Genomic DNA, 19594 nt, shown 5'->3' on the forward strand with positions numbered 1-19594 from the left:
TGGTCTGTTAGTGTTGTGCTGGTATGAGTGGATCAGACACAGCAGTGCTGCTGGAGTTTTTAAATACTGTGTCCACTAACTGTCCACTCTATTAGACACTCCTACCTAGTTTGTCCACCTTGTAGATGTAAAGTCAGAGACGATCGCTCATCTGCTGCTGTTTCAGTTGGTCATCTTCTAGACCTTCATCAGTGGTCACAGGATGCTGCCCACGGGGCGCTGTTGGCTGGATATTTTTGGTTGGTGGAGTATTCTTAGTCTGGCAGTGACAGTGAGATGTTTAAAAACTCCATCAGCGCTACTGTGTCTGATCCACTCAAACCAGCGCAACACACACTAACACACCACCACCATGTCAGTGTCACTGCAGTGCTGAGAATGATCCACCACCTAAATAATACCTACTCTGTAGTGGTCCTGTGGGGGTCCTGACCATTGAAGAACAGGGTGAAAGGGGGCTAACAAAGCATGCAGAGAAACAGATGGACTACAGTCAGTAACTGTAGAACGACAAAGCTGGTTTTAATGTTATGGCTGATCGGTATAGATATTAACACATTATTATCAAATTTCATATAACTTAATATAACTTTATATATAAACTTATGATGCTTTTAAAAAGCAGTGATAGCTCAGTGGTTAAGGTACTGGACTAGTAAACAGAAGATTGCCGGTTCAAGCCCCGCCACCACCAAGTTGCCACTGTTGGGTCCCTGAGCAAGGCCCTTAACCCTCAATTGCTCATCGTGTTCTGCTCATTGTGTGTAAGTCGCTTTGGATAAAAGTGTCTGCTAAATGCTGAAAATGTAAAAGCAATGGATCTATGCAATAGCAAATCAAGATTTTTTTTTGTTCTGATGCAGTTTGGAAGGTTAGTGTGTACGAATTATTAAATCAGCTGTTCTCCTTTAATTTGGTTTCTCTATCGGGCACGGTTTACTCTCGGCTGTGACAGACGGCGCATGCGCGATGTAATCGAAGCGAGGAGAGAGAGGACCTGCACGGTTGAGGCAGTCTACTGGTGATGCTCGATATCAACCTGACGACTAAAACAGGGTGTTGCGTGAATCTGGATTTATAAAAGGTGTGACATGCCGTGGATAACGCCGAAGACCTATTTTACCGCTTGGTCCGGACCCTATAATTCGCTTCAGCGCGTAATTGGCTGAACTAGGAAGAGAAAAGGGCTCGATCATGGGGAACGAGGGAAGCATGGAAGCCGGAGAAGGCGGACTGGACGGGAACCCGGCGGGATCGGAGGCGGAGCTCATGCGTCTGAGCGAGGAGGAGCGCAGGAAGCTGCTTGGCACCATGGCAGACGCGAAGTCAAGGCGAGTTATATGATCCACAGTGTTGTGTATATAGTGGGCATCACCCTGGCGTTCGGATGCAGAAGAGTGCGCATCCCTACTACGTGCGTGCGTGTGTGTGCGTGTGATTGTGCGTAGTGTTTTGAAAGGGCCGCTGCAGATTGCCATATCACGACAGGGGCAAAACACACCCACTTTGATTCATTAATAGCTAATACTACAAGGAATTACATTGTTTTATCAAATGCATTGATGATAAATATGTTACAGGTCGACCTATTGTATTAAAATAAAGCGATTCAATGCCAGAGTGGAATGTCAGTGTTTTCTGACCAAACCCATACACAAATGGGGAAAACCCTCTTATCCTAAATAGTAATTATCAAATACAAAACCACAATAATGGCTGATCTGGTGTAAAGTACTAAGACCAAGCCAGAAGTAAGTGCCAGTGTGAGTGGCCATATATACATTGTCGAATAGCCTACATAGGTGTGATTGGATCTCTGATGGATCAGTTAATAGTTAATCTACTCAATGGAAATGTAGTGAATCTGTGAAATTGCTGTCAAACACATTTAGGAAAAACCCTCCTGCATGCTCTGATCCAAGAAATAAACATGTTTAATGTTAAATGCTTATCTACTCTTTTTGATTGTTGCCTAAGAGGGTTCATGCAGTGTGGCATCAGTGATTTATAGGTTTGATTGACTGGATCTCTTACAAATCTACTACGTTAGATTTTAGGGCATCCATACCAGTGACGAGTGTGAATGTTTAATGCTCAAATGCACATTTGTAAAAAAAAGGTACAAAATCATAACCAGGGTAACCAGGGTATTATCAGTGATTGGTTGCTTTGATTGATGGATCCACTGATGGATCCGTTTATGCCTAATCTACACTCACCTTTATGTCAGAGAGAGATGCCAGTGTTCTGTACCTAAACAAGTGCATGCAGGGTGTAATCACACCCACTGATGTATAATCAGCTAATAACCATACGCACCAAGAGCTGAACCTGTTTTTTTTTCCAGGGTTGAAGTGGCAGACATCAGTGATTGAATGGTTTTATAATGTGATCTTATATCACATATGCTATAATAGATATATAATGTAATATCCTGATGCTTATAGAATTACATTACTGTATGCATATTGTAGTCATGTGAACAATGCATTTTTTGCTTCCTAAATTTGGATCAAATGATGCTATTGGCATTCTTTATAGCTCGTAACATTCGTTCATATATACGCGATCATCCTCCGTGTTACACACCCCCTTGTTCACTAGCTGGAGCTGGGTGGGTGATGTCATACGCTGCTGTGGAAACCACTGCCATCAAAGAAGACGCTGCACTAAACCAGATCGCACCAATATACGACTATAATATACACATCTTGCATTCATAAATCAATCAATCAATACATGCATACTCAAATAACCACACTAGTTTTTAATCGGAAGCTCAAAGCATTGATCAGCTTCTAGTTTTACCCATATGATTTTTTAATGTCTGTAAGCTAATACAGCGAAAGCATAGAAATATTAATTTGCCTATTTATAGCAGAGCAAGCAGGAATGCCATCATGCGCCCTGCTGCATCTCTGTGCATCTCTGTGCTCCAGTATTGTGGGAAGAATGCTGTATAGTGTTACAGCTGAGAAAGGAAAGGATCGAACATGATTAGAAAGTGCAGTGGGTGCGAATGCGAGTTGTTTTTCTATAATGGCTGTGGAATCGCTCTCCTAGGTGCTGAATGTAGCGCTCTCTTGTAGCCGAAATTCTCAGCCTTCTTTTTACATCACGGCCCACCCATTTATTACAGCAAAGCCCACGTCTGTTAGGGGTCTGTTAGGGGTGGGGATATTTAGCTTGAACTTGGTTGAATTTTTCCTTTATTTTTCAAGTTTTGTTTTAAAAGGTCTCTTTTGTTAAATATTCAAACTACACTCCCTTAAATTGAGCTTTTGGTTAAGATTAGTCACCTACCTTAAATCTTTATTTGGTGTATTTAACCATGTAACACTGTCTCAAGATTAATCTATGATTTGATTCATAAAGTTCCAAAACATACATTTATTGTCTATTTTACCACCTTTATCCTATTCAGAGTTGTAGTGGGTACAATTTACTTTGTGAAAGGCAGTAACCACCCCGGACAGGTTGCCAGTGCATCACAGGGCAGACACCATTTTTTATTATCTCTGAACCAATCACAAAAACGCATTTTGTTGTTCAGTGTGAAGTTTGCTTATTTCTTATTGGCTTTTTGAGTCATATAAAACAGATAGACTGCTTCAAACAGCTCAGTAGAGCAGACTGTCAGTGTGGACGGGAGAACTTCCACATGGTAACATTTGCTTAACGTGGTGATTCATTGCTTAATATTACTTACTTTTAATATTTTTAAAATGATTTTATTAGCAGTTAGCTGCTAGTTAGTAGCAGCTAATCTGTTGGACTTAACTTTACTTGATACCTTTTTGTATGTTTTTTGTGTGAACATAAACATACATTGTAGGAAAACCTATAATGCAACCTATAAGCCCTTTGTTTTCGGATTTAAAAAAAAATCCGAAATCCGAAACAAGGTTTCAAAATTAAAGGAGTAATCAAACCTATTTGATAAAAAAAAAAAATTTATTATTATTTTTTTTAAATTAAATTATACGATTACAGACGGTTTTATTATCTGTATTAACAACTTAGTCACATTTAAACATTCAAAGCCCATTCAAACAGCAGTTTCTTGGTGTTTTAGAAAAAAAAGTATTATAAAACGGATAGTTCCGGTCCTAAAATCTGATGGCTGAGCCGTGTTCGAAGCCGTTGTTAAATCCCCGATATACACACCTCTCACCACCTCAAATCATTCCATATTAATACGCCACTCAAAAGCAAAAGTACAAAGTTGGTTGAACACTATTTTAAGTCATGTACTATACATGGATGTGTCCCAGGGCCAGCGCTAGGGGGGGGCTGAGGGGGGCATTGCCCCCCCAAATTGTGTCTTTGCCCCCCCAAGCACAATGCAAGCAACGGCTATTTTTAAAATTATCTCTGAACCAATCACAAAAATGCATTTTGTTTTACAGTGTGAAGATATTTCCTTGCTTATTCCTGATTGGCTCTTTGAGTCATATAAAAATCGGCAGACTGCCCCAAACAGTTCAGTTCGGCAGTATATGTTCTGTTAGTGTGAGCGAGAGGCAGGTATACTGGTAAACACTTTTTTTTTTTACAGAATTTGTATTCTTTTGTTTTCTTTATATTTTAATTTCCCAATAATATAAATATTCTCACTCATTCCTATTTCCACGTTTGAATATTCTCAGTCTGTGTGTAGGTACATTTGTCAGCTTTGACTTAAATTTGTATTAAAGCCTTTCAAGAAATAGAGTTGTTCTATTAGTAATGGCAATTTAATTAAGGGGGCGTATTAAAATGAAATACAATTAGATAATCTTTTTTCTCCATTTACATAATCAACATGTATTTTTTAATCATTGGGTTTTAAGTTTAAGTTCGAAAACATGCATTTTTATTTCTTTACCTTATACATCACTTTAAGCCAGTATCAATAGCTTGGCTGTCATCATTCATGCACAAATCAAGCCTTGAATATATTTCTGGCTTCAAAAACATGACTATCAACATGCCCCCTCATTAGGTTTTACTGCCCCCCCAAGCAAAGCAGTCCAGAACCGGGGCTGATGTGTCCTAATCATTAAGCGGGTGTTTCGTCCAAGAAATAGTGTAATAGTGTTTGTGGAGGAATGTTTATTGCAAATGTTATGTTCGCCCTCATGTTGCCTAGCAACACTGTTAACAGACTACCTGATTTCGCGGAAGAATCCTTTTTGTAAGTGTTTTTGTAAATAAAAACATTTATAAATTGAACATTGTTGTATTTTATTATATTTTACGTTCATTGCCGTTTTATAAAAGAGACCGTGCATTACTGCTATGATTTTATCACGGGGAAAGACGTGATAAAAACAGCCTTCCCCGTGATAAAATCGCAGTAACGCACGGTCTCTCGTGGCTTATTGCTTTATTTTTATATTTGTAAAATAATCTCATGGTAAGAAATATTATGTATAAATATTTTATTATTTGTAAAATAATCTCCCTGTAAGAAATATTACATATATTATATTATATTATATTATATTTTTTTGTATATTCCATATTTATTAATCTAACAATGTATATTTATATATATGTATTTTCTTTTATTGTTGTATTCTGCTGTACAGCACTTTGGTTAGCTTCGGCTTTTAAATGTGCTTTATTAATGAATTGAATATTTGTTTACATTTCCAGGCAAATAAAATTACTTGCTAAAATGTTTATAGAGTGTTAAGCTATATTGCACTACAATTCAGCAGTTTTAACAAACCTTGTACCACACTATAGTAAAACACTGGACTTTATTAGATCAAATGCACTGATTTCAAATTTATTTACAAAGCGCTGTTGCAATTTTTAGTTTTGTAGTTGGCTAGATATTGAAATCAATGACTGTATTCCATTTCTTTCTATACAGGATCTCAATGTGCCTTATTGCAAGGCGAGACAGAGTGCTCTCCATATGTAGTGTAGATTATGCTTGCCAGGAACCTAAATCACAGCCAAGAATGCTTATCACCTCAATGCTTTACTTCTCTATTTTTATTAGCAGGTTCAACAATGTTAAAATGTAAAATGTGTTTGGTATTGTATGAAAATGTTGAATTGTGGAATTAGACTATTTATTGTAGTCATCTGAAATAGTCTCAGTTAGCACAAATAATTATTAGAATAATTGTTAGGTATGTATTATTATGTATAATTTAATTACTGAGTCTTATTATATTTCTTTACAGGTCATCAGAGCATCAGCCACCTGGTGCACGAAGGCCTGTTGGGCTTAGTAAAAGTCGAACTGTAGACGCATTTGGAGAAGGCTTACCTCCAAAGCCAAAGCCTGGCCGCAGCCCTTCTTCCCTCAGCCTTCTTGAGTCCCGCTTTCGGCAGGAGCCCAAAGACCCTGAGCAGCCTCGCACCGGCATGTTCAGCTCCTCCTTCCTCAGTGGGGTCTCTTCAGCTGTTTCTTCTGCCAGCATTCCCAAGTTCAGTCTTTTTGGTGATGATGACGAAGATGCAACCAAGCAGGAAGCTAAACCTTCTGGTCCTCAGCAGGGCCCAGTTAAAGGGCAAGGACCACCACAACAGAGACAGGGAACTCCACTACAAGGTCCTGGAGCAAAGCCTGTGAGTCCTGGACCTGGGCCTCAAAAGCAAGGACCCAAACCTGTGGGCCCTGGACCTCAACAACAGAATTCTGGTAAACCAGATCCAGGAAGCCCAGGCAAACCTGCTGGACCACAGCAAGGTCCTCCTAAAGCTGTACCCCAGCCTGCTGGCACTGGAAAGCCCGGAAAGTCTGAAGGACCTCTGTGTCTGCTTTGTAAAGTTACTGAGTTGAACTTGCAGGCCAAAGATCAGCCGCCAAACTACAACACCTGCACTCAGTGCAAACAGCAGGTGTGCAGTCTGTGTGGATTCAGCCCTCCCGACTCAATGGTAAGATCCCAATCAAACACATATCATTCTTTTGATTATTGTACACATGACTTTTTAATGTAGTGTATATTGACAATTACTTTATTATGCTTAAATAAGTGTAAAAGCAGTTTTTGAACATGGGTGTGGTTACAAGTAACATCTAATACAACTTGGTCTGAGGTTTGCTTAAAGTGAACATGAAGGGAGTCACTATGAGTAAAAAATTATTCCATAAACAACGTAACAGGTTGGATGCAGGGGTAATGGAGAGCGATGGACATTGGGGTTGGCTTTTTTTTATAAGAAATTTATAAGAAACCAAAAACAGCAATCACTATATGCCAACATGAAATGTAATGTGAACAAAGTGCCTTGGAAGACAGTGTAAAATGAAATACAGTGGTACCTTGTAACTCAACATCCCCTAAACTCAAAATCTTTGAAACTCAACGCCCTTCGTTGAGAAATTTGTACCCTTAAACGTGTGTGCGACTTCTGTTTTGTTCAGCGATTGGCTTGAGTGGTGCGGTGAAACATCATCAAAGTGCGAATATGAAACGAATCAGCATTTGTGTGAAATAACCATCAGATTCACTCTAAAAGCTCCACATGTATCTGTGTTTATCTGGATTTTTCTCCTGTTTCACTTTAAAACTTGTGTTGTAATTTGGGGTTCTGAGAAATTGTAAGAATCAGCTTTTCAGAGAGAGTCTAAAATGCTTATCATTAAAAAAAAGCTTAATGTGACTAAATTTATTAAAAGAACAACATAGAAACACTAAACCTCTCTTAATTATTACTGCTCATAAGTTCTCTTCACTAATGAAATTCCTTGCTCGTTGTTTTAGTACAAAAAGTCAAGTTAAGCTTTGTGCATTGCCACACTCCATAGGAAATAGCGGCACAGACAGCACAAAAGCGATTTTGCCGCTTCTCATGTGAATGCGAACAAAAATCGCTAAGGAATACGGTATTCCAAGATCAAGCATCTCCATGATTATAAAGCATAAGAAAACAATAAAGAAGTAAAGCTAAAGTGCAGGTTTTATTGTATTTCTTTGTTCATTTTTAAATGTTTTTAATTGTATATTATATTTGTGGTATTTTCAGTATATAAGTGTCAAAAACCACCCCTTGTTTTACATTAGACTAAAATATATGCAGCTCCAGGGGACCATGGAACGCATTAACAGGTTTTCCATACATACTTATGGGTAAAAAATACCTTAAACGCCTTTTAAACTTGACGCCACTCCCAGCACCAATTGGCAATGAGTTTTAAGGTACCACTGTATACAATATTTTTTGTCTCACCCCCCCAAAAGAAAAAAGTCTTACTTCAGCCTTTTAACACACCTGTTTTAAGGATAGTGTCAATGAACGTCATGTATAGTGTCATGATAGTGTCAATGAACAAACACAGACAAAATGCTGCTGTCATATTAAACCATTCACTTCTATTAGCAAAGATATTGGACCTCACTTTGTGCACAGGGACACAGTCATGCTAAAACTCAAGCCTGTTGGCATGATGCTGGAAGCATCTAATTGATTTGACATAACAGTTTTCAGTTTGTTTAACATGACTATAAAAGCATTTGGAAAAAGCATATTTTATTTTATTTTTTTATTTTCAAATGTGAGTGTTTTCTATTATGAAAGTTGCTTCCTCATGTCTGTTGGCACTGTAGGCTGTTTCAGTCTCCCTCAGCCTAAGGTGAGAGGGACCATATGGGCTCTGAGGGGGAAGATTATCAAGCTGGTTAACGTCATTCAGACAGGAAGTGTAGGAGGCTGCCTTTCACTGAGTTGTACAAGTTTTGTTACGAGAAATGAACATTTATGAAAAGCACACTCAAAGCTGAAACCTTGCATTCTTTTATATTTAAAAAGATTTAAAAAGTATACAACCTGATCTGGAATAACATCAATGCATGTCTATAGATAAATATTATTATTATTATTCATAGTAGTAGTAGAAGTAGCAGCACTAATAATAGTGGTAGTAGTATTTTAGTGGATGAGGTGCAATACAGTATAATACTTTATCAGTACAGTGTTGCGGTGCAGGTCCCGCATCTTGCTTTAGGTCATTGTCTATGAAGAATTTGGCGTGTTATTAATGTAAAGCACATAAAAGTGTGACATTGCCAAAAGTGTTGAATATTGTGGTAGTATCTCCACAGCCATTATTGTACAAAAGAATACCCCTTTACTTAAATTGTGGTCAGGTGCATCCTGTTTTAATTACCTTGGAGATGTGTCTAGAACTAAGTCTATAGTTGTCAGGACAAAAACAAGACTTTGTAATTTAGTTTTTTAGTATCTCCTGAGGGTGACATTGGGGTCTGTGCAGGCCACTGGAGTTCCTCACCAACAAGTTTATCAGTTGTGCTAGAACAGAATATTTATATATTACTATATTATATATAGGGACAGACTAAATTCGCTGGAGAATTTGCTTAATTTCACTGACCTTTATAAAGAAAATTTTTAAAGAAAAGTGCAACATTTCACAATCATTACATAACACTCATAAATTGAATGTTAGAATAAATGGAAGCTACAATACACAGCACAGCCTACCCTAATAGTTGACTGTAAATCTAGCGACGGTCTATAAAATGAAAATACCCGCCAGTGCTTTCACAGAATTGATTAAGAGTTTTCCAACCCAGGATAGCTAGGACCGCCTTGCTAAATAACCAGTAAACGTGAGGCACTTTAACGCTGCACGAATGACAAATGGTAAATCGCTAAACACAATGTATAATATTGTGTTCTCTTTTAACACCTTGGTGATGGCAAAATAGGGAAGGCACATACCTTGGCTTGTAAGAGTCAGGGAAAAAACCAAGCCATTAAGCCCAAGAAACAGTCATCTTGAGTCATCTTGGCAAGAAAAGCCAAAGAGCTATTTTTATGCAGTGTTCACTATATGGTTATAAATATTTGGACACCTGACCATGGACTTGTTGGACATCCAAATTTAAAAACAAATTTTAGTAGAATGGAGAAATCTCTATGTGACCTTTTCAGCTATAACAGCAGCCACAGATTTTTAAGAATGCTTCTCAGAAGCTTTTGAACTATGGGTGTTGGAATTTAACACCATCCTGAACAGATACAGTATCTGTATCAGTCTACACATCAGTCCCATTGAACACTGTCTGTTCATGCCAGCCTGTACAACACATGAGGCTTAGCTTTACTTTGTGTGTGTTGCATACATTCATTTGATGCGTGTATGTTGTGTCTGTCTGTCTCTCTGTCTGTCTGTTTCTTTCACTCTCTGTGTCTGTATTAGTATATCTCTTTGTATGTCTGTTTCTCTCTCTGACTCCCTGCCGTCCTGTCTGTCTCTGCCTGTATTTCTGTTTTTTCTGTCTGTCTGTCTGTCTGTCTGTCTGTCTGTCTGTCTGTCTGTCTGTCTGTCTGTCTGTTTTTATCTGTCTGTCTGTCTCTGCCTGTCTCTCTGTTTCTCTCTGTCTGTCCGTCTGTTTCTCTGTCTGTCTTTCTCTATCTGTGTATCTCTGTCTGTTAGTCTGTCTGTCTGCCTCTCTCTCTGTCTGACACTCTGTCTGTCTCTCTCACACACAGAGACACACACTTACATCAGGATATGTTGTAGTAGGACAGAGTAAAGGGACACACTTTTATACCTGTGGGTCCAGTGAACCTGAACACCACATGTGTAATATAAATGTGTGAGGGGGGTGTAAAGTGTGAACTCATTAAAACGTGTTATTTTATATGTACTTCACACAAAATGAGCCAAAGTCAAGGAGTCTGAAGTTAAAATAATAACAAATAGCATCATTTGAAAACGGGTCCCACAGACCCGAACACCACACAAGGGTTAATCAAACTAGTTCTTTTTAAATGTCAGTGAGCACTATTATTCAGTAGTGCCTCGGTACCTCATGGAACATCCTTTTTTTTTAAATTTATTTATTTTTTAGGCAGCAAGCCTATGCATCTTATCACCCACACATTGATGAGTGTTGTGATGCTTAGCGTTCAGTCAGTCAGCAGAGGTCGTAATTGCACCATTCTGACAGAGAGAGACAAATATCTGGCTTAGTCCCGCCCATCTGAACAACAGGCCAATCGTTGTTCATGTGACCGCTCAGCCTTTGCCGGCAAGGCAGTGCTCAGCTCAGAGCTCAGCGTGTGTTTTTACCGCTGCGCCACCTGAGTGGCCATGGAACATCCTTTTACCTTTATAACCTCTATGAGCTATTTTAGGAAGTGCTAACAAGCATCTGACACCTCTCTTGTGCAAAAGCTTCCAGCTAATTGAGGTTTGGTGGCTTTTAAGCTGCAACTACTTTTTTGAAAGATTTTCTTGAAATTTAAACCTAGAAACTGTGAAGGTCTTCTCAGGATATTCCAGGACTGATTCTATAACCGAGTTTTTGTTGACTTTTGTTCAAAGTGTGCTTGGAATCATTATCATTAAGGCAGAACATTCCTCCTCAAAGTGCCTTGGTATTTCTGTGAAACCATGATGATAGTCACATGGACAAGACTGCAGCAGAAAAACATCCTCACATCATCATCGACACACTGAAAGCCTTGCTTTTCTTGCATCAGATAAACCACTGATCTATATGGCCAACCAGTTACGGTTTTAATTCGTCACTCCATAAAGCTGTGTACCAACACTCTGCAGGCCTATACAAATTTCTTGTGGCATATTCTAGCTGATCCTTAATGTGCTTTTCAGTAAGAGTGGTGTGTGTCATGGTGTTCGGCCATGGTTTGGTTGTTAAGTGATTTTCTTATGGTTGCCACTGACACACTGGTTCCAGTATTCAGGTCATTCTGTAAGTCTTTTGTAGTAACACAGTGTTTTTGTCTTTGTTGTCGTGATAAGATTGCTAATGCTATCGAATGAAATTTTGGGTTTGTTACTGCGGCATATATTTGAAACTGTAGCCTATATGGGAAACTTCTAGACAGTACTCCCAATGTTGTGTCCAGGAGTGTCCAGTAATGTCCAATGTGCAATAAAATGATCTCCTCAGCTTGTATGACTGCTTTTCACCATGGTTCCAATCTTGAAGACATCTCTGGGTGGTCTTTATAAAACATATCACAGCTGAAGTAAATTAAGGGTGGTTATTGAGCTCCCAGTCATGTTTGGGTTTAATCATGTTGTAACCCAACTTCAGGTCATACAGACTAGCAGTAGGTTTTACAATCCGCAATATTATGTTGGGTTTAAATTACTGTCATGGCATTAGCCATAATAACCTGCTTCTCTAAAATACTAAATACATCATTCATTTGGGCAGTTAAATATTTCTGATTGCAACTACACTAAGCAAAAGACATTAAAACATTCATTTATAGATATACATGCAGTGGATTCTGAGTTTTTGGACAATAAATTACAACAGAAATTTCACAAAAAAATTTACAAAAGTATTTAGACTTCAATACTTTGTTATGACTTTTTGGCAGCAATTACAGCTTCAAATTGTCTTGAAAATGATTCTACAAGGGTGGTTTATCTCAATCTTAATGGCAGGTTCTCTCAGGCTTTGTCATATTGGATGCCTTGCATCTGTGAACTACTATTTTCAGGAGAACTCCCCTTAGGCCACTCTTGTGTTGTTTTGGCTGTATGCTTTGGGTCATTGTTGTGTTGAAAGGTGAACTGTCACCCCACTCTGAGTTTGCATGCAGCCCAACAGTGCTTGCCATTTTACCCAAAGAATTATATTTTACTTACTATTTCTGATTGTAAAATACACCGACCAGGCATAACATTATGACCACTGACAGGTGAAGTGAATAACACTGATTATCTCTTCATCACGGCACCTGTTAGTGGGTGGGATATATTAGGCAGCAAGTGAACATTTTATCCTCAAAGTTGATGTGTTAGAAGTAGAAAAATTGGCGAGTGTAAGGATTTGAGCGAGTTTGATAAGGGTCAAATTGTGATGGCTAGACGATTGGGTCATAGCATCTCCAAACCTGCAGCTCTTTTGGGGTGTTCCCTGCAGTGTTCAGTATCTATCAAAAGTGGTTCAAGAAAGGAAAAGTGGTAAACCGGCGAAAGGGTCATGGGCGGCCAAGGTTCATTGATGCACATGGGGAGCGATCCAACAGACAAGCTACTGTAGCTCAGAAAGTTGAAAAAGTTAATGCTGGTTCTGATAGAAAGGTGTCAGAATACACAGTGCATCGCAGTTTGTTGCGTATGGGGCTGCATAGCCACAGACCATTTAGGGTGCCCATGCTGACCCCTTGTCCTGGGAAACCATGGGACCTGCCATCCATTGTTGCAGGTCATGTACACCCTATTCCCTGATGGCTGTGGCCTCTTTCAGCAGGATAATGCGCCCTGCCACAAAGCAAAAATGGTTCAATAATGGTTTGAGGAGCACAATGAGTTTGAGATGTTGACTTGACAATCACGCATCTGTGGGATGTGCTGGACAAACAAGTCCGATCCATGGAGGCCCCACCTCACAACTTACAGGAGTTAAAGGATCTGCTGCTAACATCTTGGTGCCAGATACCACAGCACACCTACAGGGGTCTGGTGGAGTCCATGACTCGACGGGTCAGGGCTGTTTGGGCAGCAAACACAATATTAGGAAGGTGGTCATAATGTTATGTCTGCCATTGATGTAAAGATGACAAACGTTAAGTTGAATAAAAAAATAATTTTATAATTGCATTCAATTATATCCTAGATTATTATTGCTGTGAATCGTGAAGTGATGAAGAATTACAACCAATTCTTCTAAGGCAACGTATAAGTGTCTTTATAACTATTGTTGGGTGTTGGGTTTTTATCCTGCTCCAACACGAGTCAACTAACGAGGCCCTTGGTAATATTAATGAGTTTGCACAGTTATACTTTTTCTCATCTACAGTGTCACTGTCCAAGCTCTATGACTGTGTGACATTTACATTTTTGAGAGGTCTTTCTAGTCAGTGCATTATATTTTAATGAGGGGAAATTTAAACAATTGTTGTTGCTAAGATGCATGTGATTATCCTGCTGTGTGTCTTTATGTACTAATTTAGTACTCTTTCTTGGTTGTTTTCGCAGGGTAAAGAGTGGCTATGTCTAAACTGCCAGATGCAACGAGCAGTGGGGGGCATGGAACCCCCTGTCACATCAATGATGAAACAGCCTCCAAAGCAGAGTTCAGTTCCTGCATCACCACAAAAGAAAGAGTCAACACTTGGTTCACCCACCAAGGATCCAGGAAAGAAACCACCAATGCTGACCAAGCAGCAGAGCACTGTTTCAAATACAGAAAAAGGAGCCACTCCTCCAACAACTCCCAAACAGAAAACTCCTGCCTCAGGGGCACAACAGTCTGATGAAACTCAGCCTGGAACTGCAGGACCAAAACCTGGACCGCTGCCACCTCCATTTCAGAAACCATTACAAAGTCCAAAGGGCAGTCCCCAACCATCTCCTGCAAAAACCACCCCCAAACAGGATGCCGGAGGCTTTTTTGGAGGATTTAGTCTTGGAGGGTTGTCGGAAATGACAAAACCCCCTGCAGCTGAGTTGGTCACAGGAAAGTTGTTTGGCGGTTTTGGCAGCTCATCCAAAACACAAAGTGCCACTCCAGCACAAGTGGGTGAATCAGTAACTGGAAAGCTATTTAGCGGGAATAGTGGAATAACTGAACCAGCCAAGCCACCAGCAGCACAATCTGAGGCAGCCGAGGGCATGCAGGAAAAGATGTTTGGGTTTGGCTCATCAATCCTTAGCTCAGCCACTAACCTCATCAATGGGGAAGAGTCAAAGTCTCCCCCAGGGTCTACCCCTGACTCCCCAACTGAATCTAGTGCGGAATCGCTTCCAGGATCTCTTCCTGATTCTGAATCGCCACCGGATACCCCACCTGTGAATTCAAAGCCAGATCCTCCCAAACCTGGATCCACTGATGGAAAGGCCTCATCAGATAAGATCAGTCTAGAGGGTGAAAAAGCTATAGATCTTCCCCATCAAGCCATCTGTCCACTTTGTAAGGTGAACCTAAACATGGGATCAGGAGATGTGTCCAATTATAGTACCTGTACAGAGTGCCAGAAGACTGTGTGCAACCTTTGTGGTTTTAACCCTACGCCACATCTCTCAGAGGTAAGTACCATGTTCTTTATTACTCTACCTGCCTCTCTGTATAAACTGCACAACGCAAGAAACAAATTCCTGCTTCTAGGCCTTGTTAGGTTTAAGACTTAGTAGATTTTAGAACATACTGTTGATCACTAAACCATGTTAGTATTAAGGTAGTGTAGAATGGCACAGTGGCACAGAAGATATTGTGAAGGTCCATATGTAAACATAACTGTACTTGTTGTGTTAAATTTGGTTTTTGGGACTCTCCTCCTTGGGGCTTTCCTCCAAACTCTCAAATAGATGCCAGCAGGTGGATTCTCACAGATTGTCTTGTGTCTTAGGCATTACAAGAGATTGAGGTCACGCTGTCTTTTTTAATGCATTTTCTCCCTTTTTCTCCCTATCTTTAGCGTGTCCAATTTTAACCCTATATAACTACTAGTGCTAACCCCTGCCCCTGATTGAGCAGAGCGAACTGACACATGCCCCCTCCGACACATGAGCAGTACCCGACTGCATCTTTCATGCGAGTTTACATTTACATTTTCAGCATTTAGCAGACGCTTTTATCCAAAGCGACTTACACAATGAGCAATTGAGGGTTAAGGGCCTTGCTCAGGGACCCAACAGTGGCGACCTGGTGGTGGCGGGGCTTGAACCGGCAACCTTCTGTTTACTAGTCCGGTACCTTAACCACTGAGCTATCACTGGCAGTGGGCTATCACTGGCCCACTGGCCCACTGCGAGTTCTCATGCCAATGAGCCTTGTGCATGGAGAGACACACCATGATCGCCATTATTCCTCTACTCTGTGCAGACGCCATCAATCAGCCAGCAGAGGTCGTAATTGCATCAGTTGTGAGGTCCCTATCCTGCTCCGTCCCTGGATGAACAACAGCCAAGCGTTGTTCTTATAGCCACCCAGCCCAGCCGGATGGCAGAGCTGAGATTCGATATTATATACAGTGGGGCCAAAAAGTACTTAGTCAGCCACTGATTGTGCAAGTTCTCCTACTTAGAAAGATGAGAGAGGTCTGTAATTTTCATCATAGGTAAACTTCAACTATAAGAGACAAAATGAGAAAAAGAAATCCAGGAAATCACATTGTAGGATTTTTAAAGAATTTATTTGTAAATTATGGTGGAAAATAAGTATTTGGTCAATAACAAAAGTTCAACTCAATACTTTGTAACATAACCTTTGTTGGCAATGACAGAGGTAAAACGTTTCCTGTAAGTCTTCACCAGGTTTGCACACACTGTAGCTGGTATTTTGGCCCATTCCTCCATGCAGATCTCCTCTAGAGCAGTGATGTTTTGGGGCTGTCGCTGTGCAACACGGACTCCACAAATTTTCTATGGGGTTGAGGTCTGGAGACTGGCTAGGCCACTCCAGGACCTTGAAATCCTTTTTACGGAGCCACTCCTTCGTTGCCCGAGCGGTGTGTTTGGGATCATTGTCATGCTGGAAGACCCAGCCACGTTCCATCTTCAATGCTCTCACTGATGGAAAGAGGTTTTGGCTTAAAATCTCACGATACATGGTACCGTTCATTCTTCCCTTAACACGGATCAGTCGTACTGTCCCCTTTGCAGAAAAACAGCCCCAAAGCATGATGTTTCCACCCCCATGCTTCACAGTAGGTATGGTGTGCAACTCGGCATTCTTCTTCCTCCGAACACGACGAGTTGAGTTTTTACCAAAAAGTTCCATTTTGGTTTCATCTGACCACATGATATTCTCCCAATCCTCTTCTGGATCATCCATATGCTCTCTGGCAAACTTCAGACGGGTCTGGACATGTACTGGCTTAAGCAGGGGGACACGCCTGGCACTGCAGGATTTGAGTCCCTCTCGGCGTAGTGTGTTACTGATGGTCCCTTTGTTACTTTGGTCCCAGCTCTCTGCAGGTCATTCATCAGGTCCCTCCGTGTAGTTCTGGGATTTTTGCTCACCGTTCTCATGATCATTTTGGCCCCACGGGATCAAGGGAGATTATCAATGGTCTTCTATGTCTTCCATTTTCTTACAATTGCTCCCACAGTTGATTTATTCACACCAACTTGCTTGCCTATTGTAGATTCACTCTTCCCAGCCTGGTGCAGGTCTACAGTTTTCTTCCTGGAGTCCTTCGACAGCTCTTTGGTCTTGGCCATGGTTGACTGTTTGAGGCTGTGGACAGGTGTCTTTTATACAGATAACGAGGTCAAACAGGTGCCATTAATACAGGTAACGAGTGGAGGACAGAAGAGCTTCTTAAAGAAGAAGTTACAGGCCTGTGAGAGCCAGAAATCTTGCTTGTTTGTTATTGACCAAATACTTATTTTCCACCATAATTTACAAATAAATTCTTTAAAAATCCTACAATGTGATTTCCTGAATTTTTTTTTCTCATTTTATCTCTCATAGTTGAAGTGTACCTATGATGAAAATTACAGACCTCTCTCATCTTTCTAAGTAGGAGAACTTGCACAATCAGTGGCTGACTAAATACTTTTTGACCCCACTGTATGTATTAGAAATCCCATCTCTGGTGTGCTAGCGTATTTTACCACTGTGCCACCTGAGCGAGGCCATGCTGTCTTTACCATTTAATAACTGCACACAAGTAATAAATGACTACATTTCACCAAATGCAATAAATGTATGAATCCATGTAAATTGCCTGTTATTGATAATTGGATATTTTCCAGTCTTGGGCAGCTGTAAGCCCTGGTACGACCTCAAATGAGAAAATGTCGGGGCACTATGGAAAAAGCAACTAAAATGCAGAGTTACGGTTACTTTGAGTTTTATTCATTGGAGACAGTATGAACCAAAGATATCTTTTGATATGTTTTGTCTAGTGTATTAGATATGTCCATTACTGCATTTCAGGCCTGTAACACACTTCAAATAAGTTGGACAGTAAAGCATTTACTACTTTGTAATGTTGCTATTACTTCTCACAACACTTGAAATATATTTGGGCATGGAGGATACCAGGCGATGAAGTGTTTCAGGTGTCATTATGTTCTGTTTTTCATGCAAACACGTTGCAAGGTGTGCAGTAGTACAGGGTTGTTGTTGTTGTCATCACATTTTTTATTTCAAAATTCTCAACATATTCTGTATTGGCAACAGGTCAGGACTGCAAATTTTTTATTTATTTAATTTAAATGCACAACATGTATTAGGGTTGTAAATTAAGATGAATTATTATATTCTGTCTAAAACAGATCACTGAATGATGGTTAACCATTAACTGACAAGCTTATAGTGACCCATTACAGTATAAACTAAGGCTGCCAATTTTTTTTACTGACTGTGATTAGTTGACGATTAACCGATAACTGACAACTGTCCCAACAGATAGAAAACACATCACCAGATCAACAAGTGTTTAGACTTTATTGAATTAAAAAAAGACTGTAAAGTAATGAACACAGCAGTATAAGATGAGCATGAATACTGTAGGGTGAGCCAGTACAACATCATCAATGTAAATTTTAAATTAAAGCTGGTAGTAAACAGTTTCTTACAAGCCCTAAGTAAACATGCTAAATCGTTATCATCTTAATAAATAAAGATATAAATAAAGATTTTTGTTTTGATTAAGGGCGGCAAGGTGGCTCGGTGGGTAGCACTGTCGCCTCACAGCAAAAAGGTCCTTGGTTCAATCCCCAGGCAGGGCGGTCCGGGTCCTTTCGGTGTGGAGTTTGCATGTTCTTAGGTTTCCTCCCACAGTCCAAATACATGCAGTCATGTTAATTGGAGACACTGAATTGCCCTATAGATGAATGTGTGTGGGTGTATACGTGTGTCTGCCCTGCAATGGACTGGCGCCCCGTCCAGAGTGTTACTGTGTGCCTTGCGCCCATTGAAAAGCTGGGATAGGCTCCTACCCCAAGGACCCTAATTGGATAAGCAGTTAGGACAGTGAGTGAGTGAGTGAGAGTGTTTTGATTAAACGGCAGCGCTTTCTCAAAATGAGTTTGTGCACCTAGCTGGCACATGTGCACTGAAGGTGAAAGGGTGAGTCTCAAATCAACAGTCTCTCACTAGCTCCTCTCTCACTTCAGGTGTGCTAAGATTAGCCTAGGAATGACTATACAGTACATCAACCTTAAATGACAGACACTTTGACTTTCTGTCCTACCCAACACCATACCAAGACGTCTGAAATCACTCAGCTTTTAGCACTTTCAATATACAATAGTAGGTTGTAAAAAATTTAAAGGGGATGGACAGAATAACAGAAACGTTATGTTATATTAATTTCAAGATTAATGTAAGAAGTAGCGCCATCTTTTGCCTCCATAGAAAATAACACGCTTATGTCCAGCACATCATAAATGTTTTGTGGTAGTTTGTGGTTGTAGAGAATCTTTCAGTGCTTGAAAATCTTGTGTGTGGTGTGTGATGTGACGATACACTCTACCCATGATATGATGCGATTCACGATACTGGGTTCACGATACGATTTTATCCCGAAAAAAATATTTTCTTAAAAAAAGAAAATAAAATCCTGTATTTGTGATTATCTTTTATTTATCTAAATAATGAATGCCCTTTTATTGCTGAGGTAGGTACAAACTATGCAAAACAATTTTGAATTGAGCCCAATTTGGCTGAAAAATCCCGAC

At 40.0% G+C, this 19594-nt stretch overlaps 1 protein-coding gene across 3 annotated transcripts in view; it reads left to right on the plus strand.

Moving 5' to 3' along the window:
• Nucleotides 1–998: 998 nt before the first annotated feature.
• Nucleotides 999–19594, plus strand: part of pcloa (piccolo presynaptic cytomatrix protein a) — a 97614-nt gene continuing 79018 nt past the window's right edge. For all 3 annotated transcript variants that reach the window (XM_062994718.1, XM_062994716.1, XM_062994717.1), the window contains exons 1-3: nt 999–1331; nt 6183–6882; nt 13940–14989. In XM_062994718.1, coding sequence (XP_062850788.1) covers nt 1195–1331; nt 6183–6882; nt 13940–14989 — 1887 coding nt within the window. In that variant the 5' untranslated portion in view covers nt 999–1194. The remainder of the gene's footprint in view (nt 1332–6182; nt 6883–13939; nt 14990–19594) is intronic.

Source organism: Trichomycterus rosablanca, chromosome 1 (assembly GCF_030014385.1).
Source record: "Trichomycterus rosablanca isolate fTriRos1 chromosome 1, fTriRos1.hap1, whole genome shotgun sequence".
NCBI classification, from domain to species: domain Eukaryota; kingdom Metazoa; phylum Chordata; class Actinopteri; order Siluriformes; family Trichomycteridae; genus Trichomycterus; species Trichomycterus rosablanca.